Genomic DNA, 20122 nt, shown 5'->3' with positions numbered 1-20122 from the left:
AGATAGGAAAGTGAAACACCGCCGATTCGGGAGGATGTGGTACGTGATTTCGCACGTTCGATTTCATTATGCGAACCATTTATTTCTTTCTGACCCCGCATAGTAAGTAGAAAATACAATAACATTTCCATTCGTGTGCATTAGACGAGTTGTGCTCACACACTCGCGATAGAAATATCAACGTTTTCGACAGACAAACAAAATTACCAATCGTGCCTGGGTATACATTACATGCACAAGTTTTGTCGATCACGGTATCACTGTTCGGAACATCGGACAGAATGAACTCGCTTCTCGAACGATCGATTCGAACGTTTTCTGATCGAGCAAGTCAAACAAGAAAACCTAATCACGTTCTCTGCGCTTCGATCGCTGACAACACTGCGGTCAAATTACAAATCAATTTTCCTAACCGTAATTGCGACATCCTCCTAACGAGAAAGAAATTAATAAATTCAACAAGAAACGATTCGGTCGCTTTGTTCGTCCCGTCCTTCTTTCTATCAATGTTGCACATTTGTCCAAGGATACGCGCACCATTATCAAATCGCAAATCGATCCACGCGCGTTCGTTTCGAAAAGAATAACCGTACTAATGCTAAGTAGCGCGATCTCGCTTCTTCCGTTCATTAACCAAGAGTGTCAGCATGTGCTGCCATAAATAAATAACTGACTGCTTTCTAATTTCAATAAACTAACCTCTACGATTCTCTTACAAAGGCTATCAATTACTACGTAAACCATAAAATAGCAAATCGGACGAACAATAATCCATTGGCGCACTTGGTACGAAACGAAAGAGAAAAGATCACGCTGTTTCCCATTATTCGCACGCATACTTATAATCGTTTTCGACACTGAAGCGGTTACTTTTTTTTTTCTTTTTTTTTCTTTTTTTTTTTACTTAATTAACATCGCATTGACCCTTGGAAGACACAGAAAGTTGCCATTAACTTTGTCCGCTATTTTGGTTCCCCGTTCGGAGGACGTAAATGTCAGAGTCTGCATTGAGGCTCGAAAATGAAAAAAAATCTCCATCTGGTATTAATTCCCTCATTAAAGTAACGATAAATGTCATTAAGGATTAATATCGTTGGAAAGGCGACATCTTAAGTCTAATTAATTATTGATAAATTGACCGGTTTCGTTGACTTTGATATCGTCTTAAAAATTCGATATAAGAAATATATAATTGTATGTATATACAATATCACCGCGCGCGCGCGCGCGCGTGCGTGCGTGTGTGTGTGTGTGTGTATGAGTCTGTGTCTGTGTCAATGTGCATTTTTTTTCTCATTTTTTTCGGATAAAATGAGAAAACGAGAGGATTGAAAACATTTCCTCGAAACGAAGTAGGTGGACTAGATGCTAATAACATTTCTCGCCTTAAAGTAAATGCGTTCCGCTCATTCGGTCAAAATATATATATGTATATGTATATATATATACGTATATGTATAGTTCTATAGATATGCGTCTTCTTCTTCCTGTTCGTTTCATTTGTCTTGTAGTAAAAATATTTTTTGGACTTCATCTTTGGGCAATCATCGTTAACACTATGCGTAGTTAAAAAATAATTTGATTCTTAATTGCGACAACATGGAGAACTTTGGGCATCCTGTTACGTGCGTCCTGTTTGATCAGGCCATTCAAATTGCAGTTTCGTCACAGGCATCGATATACATAGTATATGTAATTCGTTGATACACCCACGTGCATTTGATATATTCCGAGACTCGAGCAACATCCGTCGCAAATCGCACGTGATTCGCCAGTTCTCGCAACGATTCCGTTTTTATAAAAATAAATGATCGTATGTTAGTTACTAAATGAAAGGACGTCGATTCGTTTCTACTCCTGTTCTCGTCGATCGATTCAACATCAGGATCGCTTACAAAGCAGTTTGATTTTATCGAAGATAGTCAAAGACGCGAGTAAATTCGGAAAAAATAACACGAGAAAGAGTTACGAAAAGTAAAATTTTGAGGGAACTCTTCCAAGTAATGGTGATTTCAATGATTGATTATTACGAGAATGATTAAAAATTATCGATATACCATATGGTTCGAATAAAGTGTTAGAAATTGTTTTCTCAAAAACCAACCAAGTTTAATTAAATCTAAAAAAAGATAAATGTAAGATCCAGCAGCAGTGGTTGAAACAGTCGTCGAAAAATAATTTGCTAAGCGTGAAAATATTAGCTCGTATAGACTATTTAATTGGTTTCTAAAAAAAAACAGTTTCTAACAATTTATTTAACCCTACATGTATATACATATGTGTATCGGTACATCCGGTACATCGGGTACAACGTTATAAGAGTATTTTGGTTTGTTCATAGCTATCGCGCATGAAACATTCTTTCACGTTCGAGAATTGAATTTTTGCGATCGACTATGCCGCTGAAACGCAAGTATCCAAGTCTCTTATTCGATAGATAGTGTAACGGTAACTTTTTATCTCTCGGTTTCCACTTAAATGTTAAATTGTTTAACTTGCACTATGCTCGAATATTGTGTATTGCGTCGGCATCGAGACGAGTTACCATCGATATTTCTTATTTATAGTCCCGTCGTTTGACAAACGTGAAAAAAAAATGACTAAAACGCAAAATATAACCATCAATCTCGGTATCTCTTCAGATTTCAGTTTCGTGGAACACACGAAATTCTGTAATGCACGCGTAAGTACTAACGAAACGATTGTTAATTAGAAGCATCGTTCGAGACCGTACGATACGGTAAATCGATCAGCTTCTTGTTGGAGCGCAAAGCCGACGCATTCGTGCTCTTATTATTGCCAGCAATAATAAACGATATTAGTCGCAGGTGAGAAGCGATCTGCAAACTATAATATATGATATTGTCGTTGTGTAAGTGGAAAGTGTTGGTGTGTTGGCTAAGATCGATAACGGCTGAATACGGAGTGGAAACGTGACGGTTTTGCACGAATGTGGAACCAAGAGATCAAACTACTGTTGTTCGGTTCACTTGACTTGTTGACGCGGCACAGGAACCACGGGTGGTAAAGTCAAGGAATCTCTTTTCTTTTTGTTCACGCGACGCCCAACATGCAAAACGACGTCCCCAGCTTTCACTGACTTGAACTCGGCGATCGCCTCGGCATGCGTCATACCGTGAAGAGGTTTCGAATTTATCGATAAAATTTCGTCCCCTAAAAATACGTTTCGTTCGTTCTTTAATCGATAACAATCAACAATAAAACATTGCTCGAATCAATCGGTGGATCAAGATACTGCGAAATTTTTCCAATTCTCGAATACGAATCAAATACATATGTATAATGTACATATTTGTGGAAGAATGTTTTTCTCGAATATTGAACTAGATATTATAGAGCCTGAAATATTCAAGTATACTACGATTCTCCAATTATTTCGAGCAGCATATACACATCTAATGATATTCATAGAATATTGTATACATATGTATGTGGAGACTGTTGGTGCATTTTTATTTTTCCAACTTTTCAATTATCTATCTGTTGGTATGAATTTCGATCAACTACCGTATCAAAAATCAATACACGATGTGAATAAAAATAATTGTTTATTTTTACCTTCTTTGACGGTGCCAAGGTCAGCGGCCTGACCATTTGGAAAAACGGTTTTCACATAGATTCCCATGTTTCCGCGTGGACTGTCCGTGCCGCCAACGATACTGAAACCAAGTCCTTTATGCCCAGGACCCTTATAAAACCTGGCAGTCAATATCGTGAATGACGCGCCACCCTTCCCGGGCCTCGGTAGGGTGCAAAATTTCGACTCTTCACCCTCGCCAGCTTCGTCGATATCTTCGAGTTCGGAGTCGGTATTCAGTCCTTCGTCCGCATCCTGAATACCCTGCCGAGACACTCGTCGCGATGATGGCCCGATTATCAACGAGGATGGAGAAAATAGCGTTACCTTTTCTGTACTTACTTGCCAAGTCTTGAACCCGGAACCAGAGGAACTAGGGATATTGGCGACGCTTCTGCTGTTCATTCTTCTCGTTGTCTTCTTGCCAGGACTGTTCTCAGTCCCCAAACTGGACGGACCGTCCTCCTTGTTCGAGCAAACGGAGCCAGGTCCGTTCGAGTAACTCGAGCTCACCTGTCCCCCTACTTTGAAGTCCGTCACTCTCTTTCGGGGCGTCACCCTGGGTATGTGAATCTCCTCGAACGAAGGTTCCGATTGATTTCTACATTTCACATTCTTCTGGAAGTGGACATTTTCATAGGAATGATGATCTCTCGTCTCGGAATTGCTTCGCGCCAAATGTCTGTCCGAATGTGTACTGCCGACGGACGATGTAATCTCGGACCTGTAACCCCGTTGAAAACGCACGTTCTCGTACGAATGGTCGTGGTCGTGGTCGTGGTCGTGGTCGTGGTCGTGATCGTGGTCGTGGTCGTGATCATGATCGTGGTGCTGATGCTGATGCTGATGCTGATGGTGGTGGTGGCGATGATGTCTGCCGGTGTCACGATTCTCGGAATTACTACGCTGCAACGCGGCCCTGGATCGCGGGCAACAGCCCGGCGACGATCCGCTCGCGTACACCACGTTCTCGTAGACGTCTTTCTGACCTGGATCGTGATTAAGAATCGAGGTATCGTACGCGAAGGTCTTTTTGTCGCCGTTTGCCAACGGACTCGTACAATTCGGGGTATTCGGTACGCTACCCTCCACCAGAGTTTCGAGGTTCTCATGGAACGGATAAGGCGGAAGAGACGTCGGTTCGCTGGAATCGTAGCACTCGTTGTCCAAGTTCTGACTGGACGACGGGGTCAACGGACTTGGCACGTAGAAATTAGACGCGGTATCTTTCGACGAAAACACCTCCGTTACGCTCAAGGCTTTCCTCTTTCGGATTCCGGCGTTTATTTTGCTGAATTTGCTTCGCAGAACATGTTGAATGTCGGCGATACCCTTGTTCGTGCCTGGAAATATCGAATCGATTAACCGAATTAAAATTAAATTTCGCGTCTCGTTCGATATTACATCACTCTCTCTCTCTCTCTCTCTCTCTCTCTCTTTCTCTCTCTCTCTCTCTCTCTCTCTCTGTCTCTCACCCGGCAGCCTCAGGGAGCTAGTCTGTAACAGTTTCTTCGGCGAATTATCATCTTGAAGACTCTTCGCAGCCGGGGATGACTCTCTGCTAGCCGGGCTGGATCTAACCGATTGAATTACTCCCTGAGTCGTTCCGCTTTCTATCAAAGCTTCCTGTGGTTCCGAGGTTTCTTGCACGGAACATCTTCTCCTCAGTTTTCTCCATCGTTGACTGATACTTTTGTTCCATAGATTCAAGTCTGCAAGATAGAAAAGCAAACAATTTTCTTACGACTGACGGGTCACGGCGGTATCGTATTTAAAAGTAAAACTGAAAATCACTGATTGCGAATCGTCGTGAATCGTAACGACAGGAAACGCGCTCGGATAAGTGGCGCCACGCGATTTCTTACACCACCACCGCCACCACAACATACATACACATACATACTAGGCTGTTTCTAAGGCTGTGCTAAAAAGAAACGTGTTATCGTGGTAATTGGGTGATATCGAACGGAAGGATCGTAACGCGTTGCTGGTAAACGATATCACGTAAATCGAATTTCGAAAAAATTTATCGTGCGAAATTACAATTCAATATAGTCTCCATGTTGTCTTTGAAGGATCCACGTGGCCGTGAAAAACGACGATTCTTTCTGCTCTTTCTGGCAGCCCGCTTCCCTGGGAGGGTCGCGCCCTTTCGACTTCTTCTTCCTCCTCTTTGTTGGGTAGGTTGGACGACCTTGACGAAATGACGCGCATAACCAGCTCGACGATTTTCTCAGCGGTGCGACGGAGGAAAGACGACAGCGATCGTGTCATGAATTATTAATAAAAATCGATGAGAATCGCGACCACGGGGTCGCTGAATTAACGCGTAACGTTCATTCGGATAATCGTATTCGCAATTGGAATTGCGCGTTGTTTTTGCCACGTTGAGAACGAGACCGTTCCGCGGCAAGGCATCCTGGGAAAGGTGTCGTATCACGGTCACAACGAGAACAATTGCAGCGAAATAGCGTCGACGACGACGACAACGTCGTTGCCCTCGACGATTGTTGGAAACACACTGGGGCGTCGGTAACGACTTGGTTCGCCATTATCCGTAGTTACAGTCATCTTGCAAAATGCACTTTCACTTTTGGTCGTATCTCCGGATGCACCCGGCGCGCGGCGGTTCGCCGCGGGGTCGCTGCATTACGTTTCACTGCGATCGCTGATCGCCGATCGCCGCGCCACGACGCGTTACGACGCGCCACGACACGACACGACGCGCCGCGCCGAACGGCGTCGCGCTCCGCGTCGGGACTATTTTTTTAATTTATAAACCTTATATGTACTTGCAATTATTCGATAGTTTTTTTAAAATCTCACCATCCGCGTGTGCAACTTACAACGATCACATTAAAAAAGTATCAACGTTTAAAGGTATCCATCGAAACGTTGGTCCAACTTGTTTCGATGTTCCATATCTTATTCGTATGTATAGCGTGCTGGATTTAGCAAAGTTAAATATGCCTTGGGGTACCTCTGGCTGTCGCTTTATCGGAATTCAAGTTTCTTGTTCGTTTTCGACAAGTCGTTCCATTCGTTCGAATAACGGGAGTCACGGTTCATCGTCGGTCTCATTGTTGTGGAATAGCAACCAGAGCGAATCGTGCGAGACCGAACTATTCGATGTAGAAACACTTCCTCCGGCATGACGTTAATTAAAATTTGCCAGCATCGGCGGCGAGCTTGATGCAAATCAGTATCGATTGCACGGAAAACCGGGATTTTACCTTGAACAGGTCGACCGATGCAGTCGATCAAGGACAGTCCGCTGCCGTCGCGTAATTCCGTTTATACGTGTCCGATTTATCCGCTGTTTGGCCAGTCTCGATGTGTTTTCTATTTCTCTTCAGAGCATGAACTTGGACAGTTTGTACTCGTCCGGATGTAAAAGCATTTGCAGCTCTAATCGAAGCAGTTCACCGTAAAAGTAGAAGAATCCGAGAATGTACGCCAGCATTATCGACTCCGAAATCGATTTCAAAAGAAATTTTAAAAATAACGCTACGAGAGGACGAAAATTCGAGCGGGAAAATTCGAACGCGGCGTTTCCACCGATATTTCGAAAACTACGGAGTCCACACTGTACGCGGTCTCAACATGAACTGAAAGACTGGAGGTTTACGGTTGGCCGTGTGCGTAAGGCATTACGTGCGTGCGCGGTTCCGTACCTGTGCATACAGGGTGGCGTACGAGTAAGCATCGTGCCCCGCACAGACCCCATTCCACCAAAACACTTTCATCGTTACAAATGCCTGGCATAGCTATGAAACGACAAATTACCGTTGTTGCGATGCAAAATTACACGGTTCAAGAACCACTCCGTGGACACTTACCAAGTGTCGGTTGGTTAACATTTACAGACTAAATCAACGAAATCCACAACTATTTTATTTCATTTATTACTTCACCGAGACCGGATACTAGTCACTAAACGTGTGCACCGTAATCGAACGTTTAAACCAAGTTTCGATTTTTCTTTTTGACACACCGTGTATGCCACCGTGGTAGACCGATTGTGGGAACCCTTCGTCGCGTGTTTGTGAACATTCTCTCTCGAGCGCGCGCGCATACATGAGGCTAAGGACGCGTGCTTCTCTCTCTCTCTCTCTCTCTCTCTCTCTCTTTCTTTCTTTCTTTCTGTGTGTGTGTGTACCTATTAATGTGCATCACGGCTGCATGCACACCCTACATGCAATTCTACTCGTGCGCCTCATGGTCAGGGCGGGACGCATTATTTTCTGCAATAATGCGAATAAGTGCGTTCTTTGTGGGAATTATGCACGAAAGTGGACACTCGTGCGGCCGTGGAGCCAACATTTTCTACTCGCTTTGCTGAATGAACAGAGCAAAAGCGAGGGAGAGAAAAAAGTTCAACAAGTTGGTTTTTATTGCATACATATATCGTCAGCTCGATCGGGACAATGAATTAAAAGGGAATTGTTACTCACGATCGATTTCATCTATGCGCATTCATTTCTTTTGAGTTAAAGACAAAATACCCGCACGCTTATACTATACAGGATGTTGGAAATTTTCGGAATTTCTGACCTACGTTAACAGTATTCTCTAACAGCCTTGCAATTAGCGAAGGAACCTTATCAGCGCGGCGGTACTGCGGATAAATCATCGTCCTACATATGTACCTTTCCCACGATTTAAGAAGCCCTTAACGGTATTTCTCCTACCAGTAGGTACTTTAAGCACTATCCACTTTTCGAACAATGCGCGTTTCATTTTTTATCGTGGCGAACGGTAAACGTTGATTTTCGGGTATTCGCGAGATTACGTTGTGCAAAATATGTATGTATCTATCTACGTCCGTCGTTTCTATTTCACCTAGATTACATCGAGAACTTGCGACCTGTATCCATATACAATATGTATGTATACATAGTTCACAATTCGCGTTGGGTATTTAGAAAGGAAAATTTTTCTAAATTCGGTAGACAAATCGACTACTAGTGGGCAACGATGGATGATATAAACGTCTGACAACAATGACGCACACGGGAGACGACAACAGCACCAGTAGCGCGCGGTTTCGCATACAGAATCGATCGACGAGGCGCGGTGTTTATGCAATAAACAAATCAGTTTACATAATAAGCACAAACGGTTGTTATATTTGACTCTGATTTAAACAAACTACCAGACTTTGATTTTTTCATTTATTTCCTTTAACTGGAAAACAGTCCTGATTCGAAATTATTCGTTATTATAGAGAAACATGCAAAAGCAACGTGTTCGTTTCGAATTTTCGAATAAAGTGTTAACGAGGTGTATCCACGATATGAAAATGCACGAGTGGCGTGATTGTCACGTAACGATTGTTCGTGGAATAAAAAACAGAGCAGATCGTGCATAGCAACAAAGAAACAGGATGCGTAACTCTTTTAATATGTACTTTTACTACGAACCTATTACTTTTTTAAGAGTTTCACGCAGCATGGTAATTTCAAGCAACGTAATTTCTACACGCCTATGGACGACAATAGAAACGATTTAGAGACACGTAGTGACATAAGTACGTAGGTATACGTGGAACTGCAAAGAAAGGAAGTTGTGTGTTGCGAGTTGTGAGTTGTGAGATGTGCGTTGCGTGTTGCGTGTAAGTACGGTGTGCAGCACGTGCGCGCAACACATACGAAAACGTGGGTGAGAATAGAGAAACGTTGGATGACTAACTGACACACGTTGTTTGTGAGGTCAAACCGAGAGAATGCTTCTTCTATTGCTCGTTGTGTCTTTAGAGCTAGTAAGATTACTGGCTAAGATCACCGTGTAAACGGGTCGTTCGATTCAATTAATCGTAACGTTAATTCCTATTTAAACCTTCGCGGCCGTATACACGTAAGTACATATGTAGTAAGTACATATGTACATCCAATGCATATCGGTAGCGTTTCATTTGGGAAATAGAATCCTGTTTAAAATTTAATATTTTGACACAATATTGACACAAACTTGATCACTTTTCTCACTGTGCGTCATCTCGCTTCGACCCGGAGCCGATAACTTTTCTTTTAGGCAGCAACAATGATCTTTATTCGGTCACAGATAAAACGATCGAGTAAATATTGCAGAAATAAATCAAGTCACGGGCCATTGTACGAGCGAGATATGCTTTGTCTTCGTTTCAATCGTGCGGTAGATAGTTTTGTCAACGGTGTGAACAGTTTGAAACGTGTTCGCGAAATAATCAGCTAACTGTATGCAAACAATGGCCGAGGCCACACGGTACGCATCGTTAACTTCAATTATGCAAGGAGTTCTCAACTTGAGGTTGTTGCCGCGATTACACACGGTCGATTTACAAATAATACCAATATGGGAACCTTGAAATTATTACGAATACAACTTCCTTCGCTTTCATATACGATTTATACGAATTGGTTCTACTCGTTTCGGTATGTTTGGGAAATGTAGCGATTTTACTTTAGACATCGACCGTGGGGGACTGGCGGTAATTCGATGTTGCTCTATGCCGTTTATTCTCTCTCACTCACTGCTTGGCCTATTTAATTTTCTCGCTGGGAATGTACACCGGGGGAAAAAGAGCTGTCACGAGAGCTAACGGCACGCATATGGCGCCACAGGCTTTCCATCGATGAAACGACACTGATGACACGTTACATTTTTACCTAATGGGAGTGGCACGTGCCGTCCCACCAATCGAAACACTATAGTATATGTATAACTCGCAAGAGATTCTTGCTTCCCGGTTTACATATCCGACGAGACGATTAGATAAACGGTATAGACTTGAACATCGCTTTCAATTTCAACCAATTGTATTTTCTTTTCACAGCTTTCGCGTTGACGATCTCTCCAGTCTCTCAAATACGCGCATACATTTGTATACACACGTATTCGATACTTTCAAGCAATTAGTAATTATTTTTTTTTTTTACATTATTACGAATTTGAGAGACTGTCGAAGCACAACCAACGAAAATGTAAATCGTTTGTCATGCGACGATGACCTTTGCAACCTAGTTAGAATTCCGGAGCGGAACCAGAGGCGCGTGCGTGCATGTCGTTTTAAAAAATGCACAAATTATGTGCGGGCTCGCGATGCGTGACGTAAATGTCTGCGAATACCTTGTTCTCTCTTTATTATCTCTCTCGAATTATCGCAGTTTTTGCAATCGAGCAAGTTCTCGTTAGGCGGTTAACCGTTAAAATGGTCGATGCCATTGCGCGGCATTTCGAGGCATTTCCCAAGTGTTGTCGAAAAAGAAACAAATAATAAGAACGTGCTGCGGCGTGTTGTGTATGCATATCCGAGGCACAATGCGTACGCAATAGGTACTGAACGGTCATGCTCGCCGGTGTCAACGTTCGCTAACTAAAGAATAGTATCATTCGACAGGAAGTACTATCTTTATACACCGAATTTCAATCAGCCCTCGCTCTCGACCGGTCGTTTGCGGTTCGTATCCGGTCAATGAGCGATCGAACAATTCCGATAGAAACACGCCGAGCCACGGCGTTGCTTACCAACCACCAATCGTCTGTCTTACGAACTGGAAAATGAATAACGGTGCGTGCGGAGGAACGCGGCACAACTTTCTTTTCGATTTAACATTAACTGCTCTGGCTTTTGCAAAACTTTGCTTTCGTTGATAGAAATGAAATTTTCTTTATAGCTAGCTATTTAAATCGGTATGTACTTAATCAGCGATAAGAATAAGAAAATTTAGAAAAGTGTACAAAGTGTACACTTTTAAATTGATTAACATCTTTAAACTGTAAAGAACGATCGTACGTAAAATATGATATCGTCATAGAATCATACTGGATACACTTGAGACGTTGAATTCCGAAAACTGACCAAAGGATCTTCAACATACAATCTTTCTGCTAAAAGTTTTTCTTTCGCTTATTCGCGAGGAGAGAAACGCGAAGCATAAAGCAACCAGCCGGAATCGTTCGATCGATTAACTTGACATTATCGCGCACGGTGCATGTATAAATAGCATATAGAAATGATGAACGGAGAGGGTTACTATTATCGCGAAAGCTCGAAGAAAAGTCAACGATTTCTCTGAAAACCCGCCGACCGACTCTTGGCACGTGCGATACCACCGCGGATCGATCGTTCCATAAAGTCCGAACTCGAAACAAAGTCCTACCATGAAAACCTAAATCGTCCTTGTTCCGTCCAAAACTATATCAATAAGTCCCACGCCTTCACGTTTCCAAGTTGCCCGTGAAAAAGTGTTTCGTTGAAAATAATATGTACATATGTACTACAATATATCGCGATGCCACGAGCTGAACGCGCATCGACGCAGACGCGCGTACAGTTTCAGTACTCATAATTAAGTGCATAACGAGGCTTGTTTACACCGAGTCGGGTCCTCGTAATCTCCAGAGCCGCTTAGTCTGCTCTTTTAATCGGACTCTTCTTAGAATGGAATTTATGGCACGCCCATGGTGCAGAATAGCACAACAATGCATCTTCGTGATGGACAACCTTTGATGGAATCTCCGTCCAACGACCAACTCGAATTTACGACGAATTAATGTATCGGGAAAAATAATTATAATATCGTATTCTCCAGATAAATTAGACAACGTCGAGTGAGATGATGTATTCTGTCTCAACCTATTTAACCCAATATGTATACATATTTTACATTCACTTCTATTCAACGATCGAGGAAGAAAAAATGGTACGAGCGCCGTGCGCAAGTTTCGTTCACACTGGGTTCTGTGAAACGAGTAAACTGAGTCGGAGTGATAATGTCAGGCATTTACCACGCGATCGCCACGGCTTACTCACCTTTACGACCGCGTGCCGCCGTTTCTAATAAATGTCTTTTCGTGGCAAGAACGACGTACAGACGAAAACGATACAACGTGGAACGATGCCCCGAACACCAGAAATAATACCACGTCTTTCTTTTTTCTCGAAGAAAACGATCGAAAAATGTTAATTCACGATCACGGTATCAAGCTCCGACTAGTAACGACGACCTTGTGAAATTTCACTTTCCGAGCGAGGAAAGATTAACTGAATTAACAATTGTATGGATATCGCGCTGCTGCTACCGTGATTCCCTTATCCAAGAAAAAATATCTCTCACCTTTGTTATCACAGACGTCGCAAAGCACCATCTCTGGCAAGATGTACCGACTCGCGTGTGCATCCGATCGCGTGATCACGCCTGCACTGGAGACACTTTGCTCTTTCGAGCGGAGGACGCCGCGTCGCCGCGCCGCCGCGCCGCCGCGCCACGCCGCTCGACAATGAGTCCAAGAGGAAGACGTCGAGGATGAACGCCACGTCGTGTGCGTATCGACCGAGTTTGATAATGCGCCGCGTCGTCACCGCGTGCTCAAGCAAAACAGAATCGGGGAAAGGCTTTAGTAAAAAAGAGTCGAGAAAAGAAATTTCGACACACGCGGAAGATAATCGGGACGCGACGCAAAACCGAAACAAGAAACAAAAATGGATCGAGAAGGCAAGATGAACGAGGAAGAAGAATCGATCGACGCGGGCGGAACGGCCGATTTTTCGACCGTCTTGAAAACTGTTAACTGTTTGACAGCTAGATTTGCACTGAAGAGCAACATCGGCGGCCCATACCGCCGAGTCCATACGTAGACGATGGGTCTGCGGGCTGATGGAGAGGCGAGGGGAACTCGACGTGTTATTGTACGCGGGCTATGGGCCACCATGGAGGGGCAGGAAGGCCGCCAGATCAATATTAGGGCGTAGACTCAAGGGCAAGGGCCGTTACTGCCTCTCTACACCACCACCATCGCCGCCACCACCTCCGCCCCCGCCTCTGCCACCGCCTCCGCCACCACCAACGAGGGAAACCATTGATAGTTTTTGCGCATACATCGTAGGTCACCGTTCCGTTGCCCGATGCACCACCGATCGATCAATCGTCCGTGGAATTCTTATCGAATCCCGGGGCTATAGTGTATCGTAATTGTCTGCGATTTGCCGGTCGGTAATCGCCAAGAGTAATTTTTCTAGTCTTCGGACGACACAACATTCGCAGTATTCGTGGTCGTTGACTTTCACACTTTACGCATTGCGTTCCGTTCGTTTGTCGAACGGTCGCACGAGATTTTCGAAATCCCGAACCAATTCGAAACACAAAAATCGAGGAAAACAGACGGACGGTTCCCCTCGCACGAGTCGAAAAGAGTCGATGTTTCATAAATATTTAACGATCCTTGCGTTCTCCATAATCGTGACGCAAGATGGAATGTACGCAATACCCGTTCAACGATTAACACAACATTTTGCGTAATCGTTATTCCGAATCGTAGCCTTTACAAATCGAATGCAGGCAAAAGTTACCGCGTCGATGCGCAACCAGACTTGCCCGCAAAAACCAGCCCGAGAAGATAATCAAACCGAAAACGCATCGTTAAACGTCTCATAAACACTATCGATAAATATTAGGTGACGATTTACGGATTCTAATGCGTTAAATTACGCACATGTTATTAGATACAATGTTATCGACGACGTAGCTAGAAAAAGATTTTTACGTGAAATTGTTCGTAGAGGTGTTTCAACGCGGGTAAACGCATTTCCGATACGTGGCATACGCGTAAGCAGAGATAGAGTACATCTACACGATAAGAGATAAACCATAGATAAGAATTGTTAGGTTTGTATAGGTGTGTGTAAAATATGAAAAACCCAGCGTATCTATTTCTCTGGTTAAATACATTGAAAGGGACATACTATATGTATGTATGTATGTATGTATGTATGTATGTACCTACGTTAGGGACACGCAGCAGCAACAGAAATGAGAGAGGGAGCTTAAAAAAACCGCTAAAAATAGGGGTACTTTAGGGCAGGGGATTAATGGTGAGGACGCGACGCGACGGTCGTAATATTAAATACTTGGTAAAACGAGGCTAAACCAATCTACCGGTTGCATGCGCAACGCGGCCATTTAACCACCCAACCATCTACCCGTAGTATTCCGTGTTGTGAATCGTTTAAAGAAATTTCAATAGATCTCGCTTCTAAGAGCATCCAACAACTATCATCGTTTCTCGAACGAACCTTGTCTCGCTCACCTTTTTTCTGATCCTCGCTATCGGAATGAAGTTCAACGTCGTGTAATCTCATAGATTGCACGAATCCCCTCCAGTGACTCCTCAATCTTCCTCTCTGGTTGAAATCGAATTTCAGATCGGCCAGTTGTTTGTCAGACTCCTTCAACAACCCATTTAGTATATCCGGTCTATCGAGCTCCCTGGTTTTTGACTTGAAATCGTTCCTTGCCCTCCCTGAATTCGAGTACAAGTCCCGATCGAGCGTCGTCTCAACCTCACGTTGAACAATTTTCGAGTTTTCTTCGATGCTATCGTTTCCATTGATCGTTTCCATATTATCGCCAACAGCTCTACTATTCCCGTCACCGTTAAATTTCTTTTTCCATTCCTTTCTCTTTCGCGTCGGAGGACGTGGGTGTACTTGTTCCAAGTGCCTTTTTTCTTTTTCCGATTCTTCGAGATCCCGAAGAACTTGGATGGTTTTTTGCGACGATGATTTGCTCGACGTCTTGGTGCTGTTCGTTTCTTTGGCCGGTTGTTTGTTCGAGACGACGTTCCTCGGATTGTTATAACGATCCTTCGGTGACTCTCGGTTGCTCCGAGATGCCTCCAATAGCTTTTGAGCCAGCAATCTCGTTTTGTTCGTTTCCGTTCCCGATCTTTTCTCTTGTTTATCAGACTCGTTCCTTCTTCCGATCCTCTTCTCGTTGGTGCATTTCATCACCGTCCGCGGACAATTCTCGGACGTTTGAAACATCTGTTGTATCTTAAATATATCCGATCGAATTTTCGCCGAACTCGACAGCTCGGCCTTTTTGTTTGCTATCAAAGGCATTGGTTCGGTCTTTGTCGCGGTCCTGGGACACCTCCGAGCGGGTGGAGTGTTTCTTAATCTCTCCAAATCCTTCAAATCGGCCAGCATGGAGCTCGCCATCCTTCCAGACTTGCTGGAACTGTCGATGGCGATGGTTCTCGGTCGATCTCGGTCCGTTCGGCCGATTTTCTCCATCGGTATCAAGGTAGAATCGACGAAAACCGTGTCCCGTATCTGACTGATATTTCGTAGCCTGGGCGCACCGACCTTCATACCAGTGGTCCTCATCATTACCTTCTCTACGGACTCGATGTCCCTTTCACGGCCCAAGCGTCTTTCTTCGATCAATTTGGCACGATGAACGTCGATTGCTGACACAAACGGCCCATGATACACCGGGCTGTTAATAGAGGAACCCCCCGGCCGCGAATTCAACGCAGAATTGTTTGGCCTGCTGGTTCGAAGCGGCGATATCCTGACCAGCCGGGGCGCATCGCGCGGATCATCCGTCTGCAAACTCCCTCTGTACACCATTTTTCTTTCTATCGGTTACCGGATTCCACGCTCTTTACGTTCATTCGAAAATCATCTTGGTTCGCGAGTCTCCGGTCTGAAAAATAATCATTACAATCTATTAGTGGAAGCATGTGGACTGTGTGCCTGCGACTAACATGTATGTATGTATCTCGTTTAAAGGCATATTTAAAGTATTATTTAAGCACGGAGATGATCGCCTTCCGTATCCCCTTCCAACGAAAAGAGAAAGAGAGATATGAGGGAGGGCAGAACATCGGGTTACGGGAACCGACATGTATACGTATACCTTCAATTTTAATGCCTCGTCGTTCATTGTTGTTTATCGAACGAATAATCACCGGCTAAACTGACAATCTTCAGAAAGAATAAATGCCGTATTAAAAAAAAAATTACTTCTATGGATGAGATTTTTTGGTTTATTTCGATACCACGACATTACGAACAAAAATCTCTATTCTATATCACGTATTTGGCAAGTATATGTACATATGTCAAAGTCTCGCATCCGATTACAAGATCCATACAATTGGTAAATACGGTATCGAATCGATCGATCGATCGATCGATCGACCGACCGACCGACCGACCGACCGACCGATTAATTCGAGCGAAGCAGGTTATTCTTGTATGCTGGTGTGGGTCGTTGGACGTTTCCTCCGAGCTTTGATTCACGTAACTGTTAATCGACATAAATTACAATCGAGAGAGAACCCAAGCAGTATTCGTGTCGAAGGCTGTGTCTTAGGAGTCAGTGGGTGTCACGATGTAGGCAGTGACCCAGCCATCTTGCGACACGTACAGCATGCATATCGGCATGTAGGAGTCCGTGCGCGCTAATACGACAGTTTCCGTCCATTTTCAATGCATATCTGTTTGTAGTTTAATCGCTCTTAACGCGTGCATTCTAATTACGCGAGATGGGATGTCGAGGGTGACAGTTGACGATCGAACGGCCGTAAATGGACACCGAAACCGATCGCATGGAACGAACGAACGGTCGTTGCGTTCCTACGTTTCTATTAGGATCGATACGTCGCACCGCGCTGCGCCACGCCGTTTTCTGAGCAATTGTTATGCCGCGAATATCTTCAGCTCGCGATCCGTTACGTAACGCTTAACGATTTGTCTTTCTCGGCGGAGCCAATCGTCGTAACCACGGCCAACAATCATCATTGTCTGTCGATTCCGATGATATTACGTGCTGTTATACGTTTCTGTCAACGGCTTTCAGTTTGTTAATAGAGACATTATAGTACACGATTTGTCATTTTGGAAAGACAAGTTTACGACGTCTGTTAGTGATTTGGACTTGTCTGTCGTTCGGTTGGAAATAATGTTGGTGTTTCATTGCACGTAATCGATCCGTGCAGCTTTTGCGGTTTGCGATAGAAGAGAATTGCCGCGTCGATCTTCGGTATCCGGTAGCATAGTCTCGCTCTAAACCAGCTACCGAACTTGCTATTTAAGATTCTTTCTATCGGTATAATCTGTACCGATAAAAAACCATAATAATTTACGAACCGTTTCCGTCGTGAACAGAGTTCATGACGCGAGGTTCGGTTCCTTCAACGCGCGGAATTTCGCTGCTCTATCTTCGATTCTTGAACCCGTTGCTCGAAATGTTTTTCTTTATTTCGCTTCGTTGTAGAATCGTAATCATGGAACTTGTTCTCGACTCGTGACTGGACTCTCGTTAGATAGGTGTATCTCTGCAACAAAAAATTCATGCATTTTCCATAAAAAGAATGCCGCGTGCGCACCTACGTTGTTTCTTTATTTCTCTGAGAACACACGCATTCATTTTCTTCCCATTTCGCTAGTTTTACTAGCCTTTCAACATATCGATCACCGGAAACGCCAATTATTCTATAATATTCATGTTTTTAACGCAAGGTTCGATCAGTTGACATCTATGTGGGTTCATCACTTTTTTCAATATCGATTACCCCGGTGCAGTAATTGCCCGTTTCTTTACTGTTCGTCCCCGGTAAGAAGGCAGCTCTCGGTAATTACAAGCTTGTCTTCGATGCGTAACCCTTGATGATTTTTTTTCTCTGTCATAACGAGGAATGGAAATCGCTCGGTACATGGATACTTGTGTTGAAAAGTTTGCTGATTCGCAGCAATAGCTATCCATGAAAAACTATAACCGATCCCATGCAATGGAGGATGGGAACCTCCAAGGAGGCCAGGAAATATTCTATTTTTACGCGCGCTGCTGATAAAGTTTCAAGGCTTGCGCGTACGAATCCTACATGGAATCGACTAGGTATTTTTACGCGATAAAACATTAAACAATTTCGATGCCAAAGTATCAACAACGTGATGAATGAACCGTTTCGCGAGAAATTCATTTTCACCGTTTAAAAAAAGAGAAAGATTTCGCGTTGGGCGTTGTCGTTAGGGTAAAGAGACTCGGTGTAAATCGTCGATCGATATTGTATCGAAACGCAAAGGTAAAAAAGTAACGATGATATCGATTCAGGCTCACCGAAATACGGATACGTTTGGTCCCACGGCAAGCAATCGTGTCGCACACACCTCCGATCGGCTACCTTCCTAACGAATACCAGACGACCGATTCGAATACACACGCGTGCGCTTATCGAAAGGAATGTTATTCTCACACACTGCTGACACGCGAACGGAAACAGCATCCACCAGGCACCATGTCTCTCTTTAACAGTTGAAAAGTAACAAGTTGAACGACACGCGCACCAGACCCTGGCCAGACAAACTAGCCAGGACCAAACGTCCGCGCACGGACTTACCGATCCGTGATCATTGGATCAAACGCATCGTTCGTCGTTTAAACGGTACCACCGACAACACCAACTTCCTTCGTGCTGTAACGAGCACTGAATGGATTTGCCAGCGAGGAAACATAATCGCGTTTACGGGCCAGCTGTAGGTACACCACTCTTTTCCTTTCCTTTCCTTTCCTTTCCTTTCCTTTCCTTTCGATTCTCTGCCCGAGCCAGTACAGTACCGGAGGATCCCCACTATGTGCACGCGCAGAGACCACCAGAGTACTCCCACGCGTCACACGGTATAAGTATATGTAATATGTATGTATGTATGTATGTATGTATACGTGGGTAGACCATGGCTGACATTGAGGAGGAATGGAGTGGCCAGATGCCCGCCAACTGTCAAATATCCTCACTCGTTCTTCGAGGCACGCAAAATCTCATTGCTGCGCGCGACTTCTCGCTTCTCAACATAGATTTAATAGTAAAAGATCTGACAATACCAAATTTATAAGTGTTTGCGAAATTAAGCTATTCGTTGCGAGGATGAAAACTCGAGGATGGACTCGGAAACGTCTATTTTGTCCAATTAAAAACACTTGTTGTTTACAAGAGATGTTGGTAAGAATTACGTCCTCCGCTGAATGTTATCGGTAAACGCATTCGTTTCGCAAGCGCCAGTCTACCAATGTGAACGCTAATATCCACCCACGGTTCTGGACATAGTAACGAGTTTCTCGGTAGCCGCAATAGCAGATTTATGAGACAAGCGGCTGCTCAACGCGACGTTCTTTCTCCACCGTCAATTTCTCAATAAAATTATTTCAAGCCAACATATTTACCATCCGATTCAAATAATACCAACTATGTATGTATGTACTCTTAATTCCCACTGAAACGATACACACAGCTTCATTTCTCGGACAAACTGTCTGTGAAATAGACGCGTCAGGCATCATTGTTCTCTCTGTGACAATAGTCATTATCGGTGAACATTATTATTTCCTGGTTTATAATCATTTCAATTGGTATACGTGCAAGTTGTGGAGCCAGTCTAGCCTGTATGCAGCACGGTAATAATGGCATTCTGGACAAGCCCAAAGATGACACAACCTGCAAACAATGCAGCGCACCAAGATTAAACATGCTCGAAATACTAAAACTGTAAAATCCAAGGTTCGCGTAAAACTTGCGATGTTAAAAGTTTTCTTTCTTTAAACTTCTCCGTCACTTTTAATTGATACTTCTCGACGAGGATCGATCCTGTCCGAGCGAATTTCGTCGTCGAGGTTACTCTGTTTTTATTTTCGATCAAAGAAAAAAATAGCATCATTACGAAGAAAAAAGTACGCGTCACAGTCTTATTCTCCAATCGAG

General features: G+C 43.8%; 1 protein-coding gene across 2 annotated transcripts; it reads right to left on the bottom strand.

Moving 5' to 3' along the window:
• Positions 1-34: 34 nt before the first annotated feature.
• Positions 35-18866, bottom strand: LOC122397665 (putative uncharacterized protein DDB_G0282133). Of its 2 annotated transcripts, XM_043396968.1 has the most exons (9): positions 18767-18866; positions 18487-18672; positions 17517-17704; positions 14666-16068; positions 5074-5310; positions 4462-4941; positions 3941-4368; positions 3580-3862; positions 35-3174 (listed from the first exon to the last, which is right to left on the bottom strand). In XM_043396968.1, exons 4-9 carry the CDS (start codon positions 15990-15992, stop codon positions 2987-2989), a joined length of 2943 nt encoding a protein of 980 aa, XP_043252903.1. In that variant the 5' UTR covers positions 15993-16068; positions 17517-17704; positions 18487-18672; positions 18767-18866; the 3' UTR covers positions 35-2986. The 2 variants fall into 2 exon arrangements, with proteins under 2 accessions (XP_043252903.1, XP_043252902.1); XM_043396967.1 differs by having other exon boundaries at positions 3941-4941.
• Positions 18867-20122: the final 1256 nt, after the last annotated feature.

Source organism: Colletes gigas, unplaced genomic scaffold, assembly GCF_013123115.1.
Source record: "Colletes gigas isolate AHSC1104 unplaced genomic scaffold, ASM1312311v1 Colletes_gigas_Sc00010, whole genome shotgun sequence".
Classification (NCBI taxonomy): Eukaryota; Metazoa; Arthropoda; class Insecta; order Hymenoptera; family Colletidae; genus Colletes; species Colletes gigas.
Note: the sequence above shows the minus strand (reverse complement) of the source record. Positions and strands in the feature narration are given on the sequence as shown.